The sequence below is a fragment of the Patiria miniata genome, unplaced genomic scaffold (genome assembly GCF_015706575.1).
Source record: "Patiria miniata isolate m_02_andy unplaced genomic scaffold, ASM1570657v1 HiC_scaffold_9, whole genome shotgun sequence".
Lineage (NCBI taxonomy): Eukaryota > Metazoa > Echinodermata > Asteroidea > Valvatida > Asterinidae > Patiria > Patiria miniata.
In genome coordinates this window covers 5,079,636-5,093,529 of record NW_024037076.1, presented here as the reverse complement: position 1 = coordinate 5,093,529, position 13,894 = coordinate 5,079,636, and the positions used below count along the sequence as shown (strand labels likewise).

The 13,894-nt window shown below is 43.4% G+C and overlaps 1 protein-coding gene across 1 annotated transcript in view; it reads left to right on the top strand.

The window, feature by feature from the left end:
- Positions 1 to 13,894, top strand: part of LOC119720710 (laminin subunit gamma-1-like) — a 72,461-nt gene that overhangs the window by 52,882 nt on the left and 5,685 nt on the right. Inside the window, exons 18-26 of the mRNA XM_038190516.1 lie at positions 267 to 458; positions 2,456 to 2,584; positions 3,793 to 3,973; positions 5,236 to 5,370; positions 6,856 to 7,030; positions 7,919 to 8,041; positions 10,481 to 10,595; positions 11,574 to 11,773; positions 13,480 to 13,638. Coding sequence (XP_038046444.1) covers positions 267 to 458; positions 2,456 to 2,584; positions 3,793 to 3,973; positions 5,236 to 5,370; positions 6,856 to 7,030; positions 7,919 to 8,041; positions 10,481 to 10,595; positions 11,574 to 11,773; positions 13,480 to 13,638 — 1,409 coding nt within the window. The remainder of the gene's footprint in view (positions 1 to 266; positions 459 to 2,455; positions 2,585 to 3,792; positions 3,974 to 5,235; positions 5,371 to 6,855; positions 7,031 to 7,918; positions 8,042 to 10,480; positions 10,596 to 11,573; positions 11,774 to 13,479; positions 13,639 to 13,894) is intronic.

Genomic DNA, 13,894 nt, shown 5'->3' with positions numbered 1-13,894 from the left:
TGACAGAACGACGCCATCTTGCCTGACTGCAATTTTGCCGTGACCGGCGGCCGTACCACTGCGTGTACACAGTACAAATCCCCTGGTGTACGTGCGTCACACACAAGGAACGGTGTGCGTCAACCAGCTAAATGTCCGGCCAATGGGATGTCGTTGTTAGGTAAAAGGGCGCCCTCTTTCGTTGGCGCACGTAGCCCATAGTCCATCTGTTTAAATAATCCTTGCCTCGTTTCTGTTTCACTCGACCCTTGCAACCCCTCCTGTAGCGTGCCCTGCCTGCTACACCCTAGTCCAGGATCGCGTCAACGACCACCGGGACAAGCTAGAGCAGCTGGAAGAACTGATCAACAACGTGGGCAACAACCCAGACATTGTCAATGATGCCGAGTTTGAGAAGCGACTGGCTGAGCTGGAGGAGGACCTGGACAACACCATGACTGACGCTGAGGAGGCTGTCGGTAGGGGAACAGTGCACTATTATTGACTGCTTTGAGTGGTATATTAAAGCTAGCCTCCTGAGGTGATCCATTGACACTGTGTTTTTCCCGAGGCACAGTCAAGTGAAATGGAACTCTCAGTGGATCACTGAGTGAGGATAGTTTTACTACACCACAAGTTTAAGCAGTCAATATTTATTATATAATTCCTCAACCATAGATTTACTTGGACTTTTCTAAACTTCCTCATGAAATGTTTGAACCCATCTCTGTGGCGTGTGGGAACACACATTCTTGTTCTGTAGTTGTGGGGACTACACACGAGTGGTCCCATGGTACTATGGGGACTGAAGACGCTATGGGGACAGCATATAGTCCCCACAACTCGGTCCTAATTATCCTAACAAAGAAAAAAATCCCCATAACGCGGTGACGGCCCGCCCAATATGCGCAACGCGCACACACATTCTCGAATTTGTTTCCTTGTGGAGACATCTCTTTGTTCTCGGGTGAGCGCAAATTTGTATCCTTGTGGAGACATTTCCACAATAGGGAACAAAAGATTGTATAGGTCTCCACAGGGCAATTTCTACAGATGAATAGGTCTCCACAAGGTTTTCACGAAATAGATATATGGATTTTACTCAAAAACTAGGAATTTCCAAGGTGGGTTGATCTGTCGCAAATGGAAGAGTTTTAGAAAAGGGATATCAAGTCCGAATTTCAGCCAAAGAAATTAACTCTGGTTAAAATAAGAGCATTTCAAAACTTCAATTTGAAACGCGAAAACTTTACTACACGGGCTACATGCGTGTTCACACAGACCTCTGGTTGCCATGTTGGTTTCTACACGTACAGCACTTTTTAGACCGAGGCAGCCGTTGTATAGCCATGTTGACTGTGCACAGCAAGATTGTAAAAGTAGCATATGCCAAGTGAGTCACTCGGCCAATCGAGATACAAAATATGTGAGTGATGTGTTATAACATAAAGTGACGTATCGTCTATGGACTTTGTGCACATGATTTGTCACTTCGTGGTGCGACCGACGAATTATTGACTGCTTCGTCAGGTGTAGACTAGTAAAACAAGCTTCTTTAGGCGATCTATGGAGCATTCTATTCGCCTCAGAAAATAGAGGGAGGCTAGTTATACAGTGTGCTAAGAGTTAAAGCTGTCAGTATCTGTTTAACATCGCCTCACACACGGATTCTGCTTGTTTTTAAGAGGAATCAGATTAAGACCAAATTCCAATAAGCCAATTCGGTATCTCGAAGAAGTAGTCCATGCCAAAGGTCATTCGGGATCAAGTCGCTAACTTGATGTTACGCGATGTTACGCGGACGCCCATTCTGAGCCTCGTGCATCCATCTCACTGTGCGTTCGTGCGCCTTCGATGAGCGTTCAATTTTCACAAATGACCCATGACCCATATCAATGTACGCATGCGCAGTTGAAATACCGAGTTGACCATTTACTGCAGCCTCCACTCCAGGGGCGTGTGCTCGTTCCTTACACTAACCCCTGGTTGTGATGATGACGTAAATGACACTGAATGGCTATTCACAGCGTACTGCGCGGGCATTTCGAAGATTGCACGCCGGGCGCGCCCATAATGCGCTCGCGCTCGCGTGCTTAGCTTTGCACGTAACGTCACGTACGAAAAAAAAAATTATGATTCAAAAGTCGCGAAGCCTGTACGATATGGATTATGTCAGCCGCGTTTTTCGCTTTAAAAAACCCCTTTATCTGTGGTTGTAAAGGCACGAAAGGGGTACGTACATTTAATACAAATCTTTGCTAATTAACACAACGTCCAAACGTTGTGTTTGAAAGGATTGATTCTTCAAAATCACAACTTTTAACATTTTAAAGATGGCGTCGGCACGTAAAACGGATAAACTGCAGCCCTAATTATAATATATCGTATTTTGGTATATTTAAATTACACAATTCCAGGGGTTACGATCGCGCATGATGATGGGAGTAATATTTTTTCGTTTCCAATTTGCTTTCAGCCATTGATTCTCAGCTTGCCAATCAGCTGAGAGACCTTCAGGATAGCATCAATGCACTGAAGGAACAGCTCAGTCAGATCATGAAGAACATCAACACCGCTGAGGGAGACTCTGCTGACAGCTCGGAAGGTGAGTGCACCCTTCAAAAATCCCCTTCGCGCGAAAAACCCATTATTAGAGAGGTTAACCCTTGCCCACTAAGGGCTCTTTGGGGGTCAAGTACCAAACGCCACAGAATGCTACATGTGTTGTGCACACTTGTATGGAACGAAATGCATACTACAGGTTACTCCTCAGTATTATTTTGTAGCTTTAGGTAAGGTTAGTGTTAAGTTAACGTATTTTGCTCAGCGTACTGGAAGCTTCGTGTGCCCGTTCGCCTATGTGGAAAAGAACTTCAGCGAGCATTTCATCATTAACGTATTTTGCTCAGCGCATACGGCAATGCGTACTGGAAACTTCGTGTGCCCGTTCGCCTATGTGGAAAAGAACTTCAGCGAGCATTTCATCATTAACGTACTTTGCTCAGCGTATACGGCAGTGCGTACTGGAAACTTCGCGTGCCTGTTCGCCTATGTGGAAAAGAACTTCAGCGAGCATATCATCATTAACGTATTTTGCTCAGCGCATACGGCAATGCATACTGGAAGCTTTGCGTGCCCGTTCGCCTATGTGGAAAAGAACTCCAGCGAGCATTTCATCATTGGCACCGCAAACTGACACTCGTGTGCGCGTATTTACAGAACTGGGTTATAATAGGGTTTCACGAACTCACATCCTAAACAGTGCTGTACTTTGAGAGCCCACACCGTACATTTTCGGTTTCACGAACTGACACTGACCTTAATTTCACCAATTGAAACGTGTTTTTCTCCCTTCTATATTGCTGCATCATGCTTGGGTGTCAGTTCATGAATCTTCATTTTTTTTGCGTCAGTGTCAATGTGCGCGCACTACCAGATGTCAGTTCGTGAAACCAAATTTCTTGATTCTGCTGTTTTCAGGAACTGACACCCACTTGTGTGTGAGTGTCAGTTCGTGGATGATGTTTTGGTACGGCAGATGTGATGGGAATGTGCCTTTGATACAAGCATGGAATTTGGCACACAGCCAGAGTATGTCATGAGAAAGGTATTGGGCTATAGGGCCATCGCACATTTGTCGTTTGAAAAAAAATATAGGTAGAATAACCCAAAGCCATTTTGAAAATTTTGGAAATTGCTTGTTATACTACCTATATTTTTTCAAAGGAAGACACATAGACGCATGTCTAATTGCAAGCAAAAGCCGAAGACAAGAAATTCTGACTAGTCCTTACTCTTGACTTGATTCCACAGAGCTTGCCCAAGCATTTGTCATCATTGACAGAGCCAAGAAAGCCCTGGCAGAGGCCCAGGCTTACTTGGACCTCGGAGGCTGGAAGGTACTGAAGGAGCTGAATGACACGGCAAGGAACATGTCTGAGCAGGCACTGGAGATGCAACAACTGGCTAAGCAGGCCAGGGAACTAGCTGCTGGGTAAGGGACTTTGGTGTTTAAAGTGGCTTGAAATGGTTGGCTGGCTCCCTGGCTAGTTCCCCTCCTGGCTCCCCTGCTGGCTGGCTGGTCTGCTGGTTGGTTGGTTGGTTGGCCGGCTGACTGTTGGATGGTTGGCTGCCTGCCTGCCTGCCTGCCTGCCTGCCTGCCTGCCTGCCTGGCTGCCTAGCTGCCTAGCTGTCTGGCTGGTTGGTTGCTTGGCCGACTGGTTGACCAGTTGACTGGCTCATGTTTTTAAAAGGACACTGCGTCCTGGAAAAACACGTTTTGAAAAAAAAACAGTTTAAAAAACATTTAAAAGTAGGATATAAACATCCACACAACTATCCTTTAAAACTGGGTGCTTTTGTAGTATTCTTGTGTTATTCGTGCGAGAACGACTTTCGGGGTCCACTTTTGCGACCCCAAAAAGTCGAGTTGTTCATACTGGTTGTGATTCCAGCCGTAAGGGTTCGCCTTTTGCGGCCGTGTAAGAAATCACATTTTGTGCATTGGTGATTGGTCACCGCTGTTCGTGAGCACAGTGCTGTGTACGTGTGTAATACTAGACACACACAACGTGTACATCATACATTGTATGAAAACGACAGGAAACACGTGTCATACTCCGTTGTATCCAGTGTAAGCATCAGGTTTTTGGGTTTTTTTTCCCGGGAACAGTGAGACATTAGGTTGGTTTCATTTCAACCAGGGCCCAATTTCACGGCGCTGCTTAACAGTTGGCAGAAAAGTTGTGTTTAGCATAGCAGAAAAATTTGCTAACCTTAAGCACTATTTCACGGCGTGTGTGTGTGCTAACGGTCGCGCGTGCATGGAGATTCCTATTGTTGCGTCACTAAGTTAAGCAAATTTTTCCTTTGAGGTAAGCATGCCTTTTGCTGTGCTTATGCTTACGGTCTCCGTGAAATAGACGGAGGCTCTGTTAGCAGAAAATCGTGTGCTTACCAGCGCCGTTAAATTGGGCCCAGATGTTTGAAATACGATAAGTAAACAAACCAAAACATGAAATTTTCGGGGATTTCAGGACGCAGTGCCCCTTTAATGGCTATGGTGTTATTTATAAACAACCAAAGCCACAGCCCTAAAACAGTTGAGATTCAGACAATTACAACAGACTTCTGCTCTACCCAAGGGCAACTTCTTAGATCATTAACAGTGACCAATCAAAATACTTATTATTGTCGGTAACATTCGTCCATTTGAAATATTGATTTGGTTATTGGTTATCTCCGATCTTATCGCAGTCAGGAACAGTTATCCGGTGAGATAGAAGGCACTGCCAACGAAGCCAAGGCCACATCAGAGGAGGCCCTGAGGCTGATCCAAGAGACTGGGGCAGACTCCAGCATCGAGGACCAGATCAGCAAAGTGGAGACAGAGTAAGTGTGGTCATTGCTGTAGTCAACTGCAGTGTCATGTGGAGTGTCATTGCCTAGCGGCTAAGAACACCGGACTCATGCTCTGGTGTTTCAGAGGCAACAGTGGCGTGGGTTCGAGCCCGCTGGGTGGACACTTGTGCCCTCAAGCAAGGCACTTAACCATTATTGCTTCGTCCTTCGGATGTTACGTAAAGCCGTAGGTCCCGTGTGTTAAATGCAATGCGCGTAAAAGAACCCAGTAACACTTATTGCTAAGAGAAGGGTTTGCCCCGGTGTTTCTGGCCTCCTGGTCATACTCCCCTGCGAAGTCCTTAGGAGAAGAACCAAGAACTCAGAACACGTCCTCATAAAGTCCATCACAAGTCAGTCATCACAAGTCCTGCCGTCCCAAGTCAACTCACAAGCTATTCACATAAACTGTGATAAAAGCATTCCTCTGTTATTGTTCACCTCCTGTTGCTTGCGACTGGACTTGTGAAACGACTTTTGATTAACGTCTGATCGGATTTGTGAATAAAATACTGATTTTGAGTTTCTTGGAGACGCCAGAGAATGGGGTTGTAATAACAATGTACCCAGAGTGACTGAAGTCAAGCCAAGTAGAGATTTGGTGTAAGAAAGACAAACTTTATTAATTGATTTTTTTTATTAATGCAAAATCGCCCCAAGCAAGCTTAAGGCCACTCTTGGCAAAGGGCTAGAAAGAAAGAAAATTATGATGGAAAACATCAGGAAGGCTGGAGTAGGAATTGATATTCCTCTTAAAACAGGCTAGATCATAGATTTTCCATCAATTTTACATTGATGGGACTCATTTTGAATGAGTTGTTTTGAATGACTGCAACAGTTTATCTTTCACTTGCAGCTAGTTGCTCCTAGTTCACTTTTCGAAGAGTTATGTTATAGTGAGTTAGACGTGTTTCATAATCCTAGTGATAAATCATGCCACACACTTAGCAAATGATCCAGCCATTGGTACCGCTCGTGCATTTGAAAGGAAGTAAAATCATTTGGTCAATAAATGCTATCTCACGGTGGTCAACTGTTTCGCTGCGGATTGTAACCGCACAAATAAAAGTCAAACCTGCAGGTGTTTTTTTCTCCAATTTCCTAATGAACAACTCCAACATCCCCGGAAAATACAAAAGTCTGTAGTAGGTGGTGGCCATGTTTGCATCGGCGTGATCCCGTTGCGGTGCCAACGACCGAGTTTGGCAGATCTTACGTAATCTCTTTGATAATTAATTCTTTCAAGTGTTGAACTTCTTCCTGATTTTCAGACTAATTTAGTTTGGCGTGACTGTTGAATGCCAGTTTGAAATGGATTTACTTGCCAAAGTAGTCAGAAATGCCTTGTGTCAACATTCTGATTTTCTCTCTCAAAGAGATTCCACAGTGTAATTTCTTAAGTTTTTTTTTTCCTCAAAGTTGGCACTACATCAGTTCATAGTATACAATGTTTTTTATGGTTTGTCTGATCTACAGCTACGGCGATGCCCAGGATCTGTTCGAGGAGGCTGCCCAGCTAGCCGAGGATTCCAAGACCAAGGCCGACGCCGTCCACACCGAATCCACCGCGATGCTGGCCAAGTCCAAGCAGCCATTGGCATCGTATGACGGGGAGGCGCTGAATAAAAGCGCCGGGGACATCAAGGAACAGGTATTGCTTTGCCTCGTACATATTCATGAGCCAAACACACTTCAAATATTGGTTGATGTTCCAACACGTCAGGGAAGTTTTAAAGGATTAGGATTAGCTCCTAGACTCCCAATTGTGCAATACCGGTAGTTGCGATTGCTGGTGTAAAACTTCTGCCACCGATTATATGCACTCCACTTGTGGGATTCATGAGATTTGTGAGACTAACATGTTAGGGACCGTGACCATTCAGCCCTGGTATGAAAAGCGCCCCCCGGTACCCCGTCCGGTCCAAAGCCAGTCCGGTCTTCAGCCCAGTCTCGTCCGGTACATGGTCCTGTCTGACCAGAAGTTTTGAAGTCAGTCAGGCGCATCAATTTATTGCCCTTCAGAGAACGTCCAGAGCAGAACAATAACAGACTTACCGGATTAAAGATAAAATCCTTCCATAACGCCTTGGTAATTTACGGTCCCATTGTGCGCGAAACCCCATGGCAGGGGTTTTGATCTGTGCCGACAAAAGTGTTCTATTGTTTCGCGCTGAGAGATGAAAACCACAAGCGTGTTTTTATTCTGGGATATATTACATGTGTCAATACTTGCAAACAATAGACCCCAGGATAGAGGAGTTCCTGATTAACAACCGGACCAGCTCCTGGGCCGGTAGCTGGGACGGTATGATAGGACTTCTTGGGAGGGGACGAGCTTACCGGGGGGCCCTTTTCATACCGGGGCTGAATGGTCACGGGCCCTTAGGGTTGGGTTTCTTGAACGGGTACTCGGGTACCCGTGATCTGTTTCAATCGGGTACTCAATTCCCTTACTACCCGCAAATGCACAACCCTATTGCACGATTATTAAAACTGTTATTAAAATAATTAACGGCTCATTTTAAAATAACTGTTTCAGGCTGAAATGATCAAGCAGAAAGCGGCCGAGGTGAAGGCTACCAACCAGGACCTGTTGGCTCAGGTTGAACAGCAAGCCCAAGAAGCCAGCAAACTGCTAGACGATGGCACCAAAGCACAACAGGTAAAGCGACCTAGCTCATTCTGTCGGATTTTTCTGCTAGTTTCATCACACATTTAACATTGAAACGTGATACAATCATGTGTCTAAAATTGAAAACACCAAGCGCGTGATACAAACCCATTTTAACAAAGCAGAACATTCTCTTTACTTCTGACTGCGTCAGTTTTTTTGGCTAGCACATGATACTTATAAACTGAGTGTACGTATGGCGGTTAGCTACAGGGTTCGACTTTAGTGGAAGCCCGCTAGACACATGCTAGTCAAAACAGCGGCGGGCTAGTCAAACTATTCCTTAAGTAGCCCAGCTGGCGAGGCAAAAACTTATTGGGCTACAGCAAAGATGAAAGGACAGTAAGAAGTTAATCATGAAATTCAGAAAGCAAACAAAATAAAACTAGCGGGACTAGGTACTCATTTGTGTCTAATATAATGTTATTAACCCTTTCGTTACCACATTGTTTATTGACTTGAGCATGAACAAAAATGACCACAAGTCGAAAACTCACTTTTTTCAACCCAGATTTTCACTGCCAAGGAGTGATTGAAATCTTAAGTGTTGTGTGTAAAGTTTGTTCCTTGAACCTTACTCTTTTATCTGATGTAAAAATAAAGTCCAAATGTGCAAATGTAAGAAAGTTATGCCTTTTTGTTCATCTGGTCCCATTTATCAAAATGCTAGCCATTTCACCACATGACCAAATGGCACTCCATACCTCAATTTCTGTGTGGATACTTCTAAAGCACTTTTCTCATTTTTTTGTAATGGTAACACTATGAATAAACTACATGTACACCATTAGAACGATCCAAAAATGCTCTTTCGACTGGTATATGGTTGATGTATGGGCGGCCAAACATATTAACATGCCGACTTTCTGAAAAGTAGTGAATATATCTGTGTTGAGGGTGTTCTGTGTGTGATTTCCTGGTCGACTAAAGTCGCCCATGGGAATCAGCAGGGGGGTACTTCTTGTCGACAAAAGTCGCCTATGGTAAGGAAAGGGTTAACTGTTTTAATAGTGTTAAATCATTAGATCTGGTTATTAAACTTGCTGTCAAGTTTGCCTCAGGATATGCGTTTTACATGTATGCACATTGTTGTTTATGAGACACTCATTAAAAACAACATGCAGGCTAGTGAAAAATGCCCGCGGGCTAGTTAAGAGTCTGGTTCAGTAGCCCGGCTGGCTAGTGAACAAAAGTTTAAGGTTTAAAGTAGCAACCCACATTACAAAGCGACATATGCGTTTTCTAAAACAACATTTTTTGAAAAAGAATTTGTGGTCATCGGTATTCTTGTATAGGGTTGTGGATAAGATCAATATGTATCTATCATTATTCCTTTCTGTTAATGAATGATGATTAACCTTAAGTTTCATGAGAAATCGTATTAAAGAGACTAACTCCATAAGAGTCTTGTATTCCTAAAAAAAACAAATTGCAATTTTAAAGAAAGAAAAAAACAAATTTCGGGGTGAAACTAGAAAATGGCATGGACAGAACACCATTAACCCTAACTCCCTAGGCTTTTTTGCTAGGATGTAGCCTCAATCCTGCAAAATCCTCCAACTGGCCTCATGGAAAAATAGCATATAGCCTCAATCCTGCAAAGTCCTTCATTATTTCTTGAATATGGTCTGTGGAGAGGTGACCACTGCCTGAATCCTGCAAAATCCTCCGGCTATGTCTGTCAATAGGCTGAGGCAAAGGCAGTGACATCCTGGAGCAGTGCAGAGGATTCCATGTATAATGTAGGCCTAGATTTATGCACGGCAGAGCATAAACAACACATGGTCCGCCCAAGACCTTGACACAATGCGTCCTCCGAAATCAGCAACGCACATTTGCCATGTAACCTCAATCCTGCAAATTCCTCCAGTTTGCAAAAAAAGGATTTTGGAGGATTTGGGATGGGTAGGGTTAATAAGAACTTGATTATACAAGCACAACACAGTTCCGCAAGACATCGTGTTTCACCTCGACGACATCTGGCTCCCACTTCTCCAGACTGATGGGTCTCCTATACCCTAGGTCCTCAGCTACCACCTTAGACTGATGGGTCTCCTATACCCTAGGTCCTCCCTCTACTGACACTACAACCCTACTGTTCCACTTCAGTGGGCACTAAGCTTGTTCTAGGATCCTGTCTACTTGGCATCCTCACAGGATGCAACTTCTCACTTCATTGACTTCACCTTTTGCTACTTAAGTATTCACTTTCTTAGAGTTTGGGCACTCTCCTGAAGACGGTCAGAGCATACTGACCGGAACGTCGAGTTTATACCTCTGGTTCTTTTCAGAACCATTCTCTTAGTTGAGAAATTATTCGCACATGGTGTTTCCGCAAACCTTTCATTATTTAGTATCTCCACCATGCAAAGCCTCAAATCTTAATTATACAATCAGTTATTTATTGAGATTTTTCTTGTTTTTGGATAGAAACTGGATCTCTTGATGGCCAAGGCCCACGGTGCCGAGGCGGACGCACAAGATGCCAAGGCGGAGGGAGAAAGAACCCTAGAACAGGCCGAACAAATACTGGAAGACCTCCGAGGTGAGCGGTCATCAGCTTTGTCAGTCCTCAATTCTTTCGGTGTCAATAGGAATAACACACCTACAGCAGTCTTCCGAGAGATATATAAGGGTGGTGCTCCTCCATGCCAACCAGAAAAATGTAGAATTTTCTCCACATTAAAGGGAAGATACAACATTTGCAAACATCAAAAAACAAAATGATCAAATTACCACGAAATTATTTACTGGACTGTTAATGACGATGAATGACAATGACAATGAATTTTATTTCCCTGAACGGCTCTACTGAGGCAAAAGAGAACTTAAAAATTACAATTTAAAAGGATATTTAGCAAAATTACAATACACAGTTACAAAAATAAAAATAATTTAATATAAACTAGGAATTGAAATAATGAATGACAGTTTAAAGCATCCCGTACAATCGTGTTTCCTGGTGTGTTGACATTTTTAAGTAAAGTAGTATTTTTGTATACCAGTGTTGGAGAAAACTGGCTTTTTTCAAAACTGCTCCTAATTTTTCATATTTAGTTATTGTGCATTTTCTTTGCAATTGATTACACACATGTGAAGAGGTACAAGCCAGTTAGACTGATTCTCTGACCTTACAATTCCCCAACATCAATAAATTGCTTCGTTTCATCTTAAATGGGGTCGGGTAACCAGACTACAAGAACATGATTGGTTTTCTTTGTTTTTCCTGCATCTACGAACCCAAAACGTCAAACAAGTCAGTCTAACAATATTTGCTTGAACACTATTCCTCCAAATCCATTTATTTCTGAAAACTACAGCAAAAGCAAATGCTGTACATTCCCTTTAAAACAAATTAAAACAAATGGTGCAGCACTCTGGAAAACAATGTGCTGCCAGGGAAAAAAGTGTTGTTTCTTGCCTCAAACAGACTGTGGTTCAGGCAAGGGATCCATTATCAAATTCACTTTAAAAAAAAAAAGGAAAAAAGCTATTATTTCCTTCGTCCTTTTTCCGTTGCCAGGCTTCAACGAGAAAGTGGAAAAGAGCAAGATGGAAGCTGCCGATGCCATGCTGAGGATCCCAGAGATCGAAAGGAAGATTGACCAGGCTAACGAGACCTCGGTAGGAGCTCAGGGCACCATCGATGCGGCCAAGGAGGATGCCATCAAGGCCAGGGACCAAGCTGCCTTGGCTGAGATCAATGCCACCAGGGCATCACAGGTAAGATTGTTCAGAGAGCACGTTTGGAGGGCACCATGTTTTAGTGCATTTGTTAGTACTTGAGCTTTTGTGCAAGCGTTATGGAGTACCGAAGTGAATACGTCGCGTGCACAAAATGTGTGTGAAAGACATTAGCGCGCGATTCAGCCCGCGAACCAACACGCGCGCGTACTCCATTCGTTTGCACTACACTTTCTGGTTCGAGATGACGTCACACTGAATATGTGCCTGTCATCTGATTGGTGGGTCGTTGATCATGTGCCGTTGCAGTATTCGTCCCAACCCGCGGTCGGGCCCCACCGCAGAAATAGAAGTTCTATTCCATGGTAAATAGAAGTTTCATTGCACGGTCACAAAATTGATGGATCTGACCAATCAGAGACGAGGATTTAGTCAGGTGTTGTATAAAACAAATAATGAATGTTCCTGATGATTGTGCCACGTTCGTGCAATGGAAAGACTAATTTCATTCGGTTACAGATGGAATGTTCCATTTTGCGAGGCTTCCTGGAATGGAACATCCCATCTTTAACCTCATGAAATTATTCTTACCATTGCACTCATAAACATTCATTATTTGTATACTACTACATGCCAGTGTGTTTTACTGCCATCTACAGCCGGCACGAACACACGCACAGTCGTGTTTTACTATACGCCTGAGGACAACCTATTGTGTTTCCCTTTGTCCCTGTACTTTAACACTTTCCCATTAACTAAGCACGTAAATGTACGACCGAGGACAGTTTCGAACAAAAGCACTGTCGTTCGAGGACTGAAAGGATCTTTTGTTATCCTTTTGTGGGTCTGTCCTCAATTCCAATGCCATACAAGAGCGTATCTGTTAAGAAAGTGGCTTCTTTCCACATTCATGCAATGGAAAGAATAATTTCATTTGGTTACAGATGGAACGTTCCATTTTGTTCCATTTAGTTTCAGATGAAATGTCCCATTCCACGGGGCTTCGCCTCCTGGAATGGAACATCCCATCTGTCACCTCATGAAATTATTCTTACCATTGCACTCATAAACATTCACTATTTGTATACTACTACCTGTCAGTTTGTTTTACTGCCCACTACAGCCGGTACAAACACACTTATCTATTAAAGATAGAGTCCATCATTTGTAATTTGTGCATTTTGTTCGTTTGAAGCAACAAAAGTGTTCAAAATCTAATGAAGGATACTGAACAACTAACCTGATGAAGTTTCAGCTCAGCTTCAGCTGTATATTCCGAGAAAAACAGCATTCTAGGATCTCAATTTCAAATCAAAAGTTGCTGAATCATGTTTTGAATCGTTTTGAATTGCAGCTATACGCGATGTCGCACACTGATCCGACGAATTATAGCAACTGCGTGCGCCTATGCGTCGTGCCAATGCTTGCGCGCGCTGCGCCGAATAACAAAACGAACTTCTAATTTAAAGTTTCCTACGGTGCATCTTAAGACGCACCGTTGGAAAGGCCTTCTTTCGTTGATTACTTCAAAATGATAGCTTGCCAGAAAGATTAATTTCACAGGGAGTTTAGTCCACTTACTATCTTTCAACCAACTATGTTTTTCAACAATAATACGCCAGTTACTTTTTCGGATGGCTGCAAATGATGGACTCTGGCTTTAAGAAAATAGCTTCAGCCGCTTACATGTGTAATCGTGAAGAAATATTCCGACACAGCTTAATTTCCAGTGTTTTTTTTCCTAGGGAGCTGAAAACATCAAGGCCTCAGCGGATGAGATAAACAAGGTTGCCCAGGCACAGAATGACCGTGCAGATGACCTGCAGGGCAACGCCACCCAGACCATGATGGAGCTTGGAGCACTGGAGACACAGGCTGATGACGACTCCCAGCTTATCCAGCAGGTGGGTACATTTCGCATTATAATCATCAGTGTGGAAGTCAAAACTTGCCCGAGACCTCTAGAGATTACTCATTTTTATCATTTATGTCAGAGACAGAATACATCAAATAGCTATGCTACTGGGTGTCATTATTTGATTAACCCGCCTATGCAAACATACATTATGTGTCAAGTTGTCATTTCAGTCAAAATCAATCAAGTGACTGTTTTCAACAGTTAAAGAGTTCCCAGCCTACATAAAGCAGGATTGACTGGCT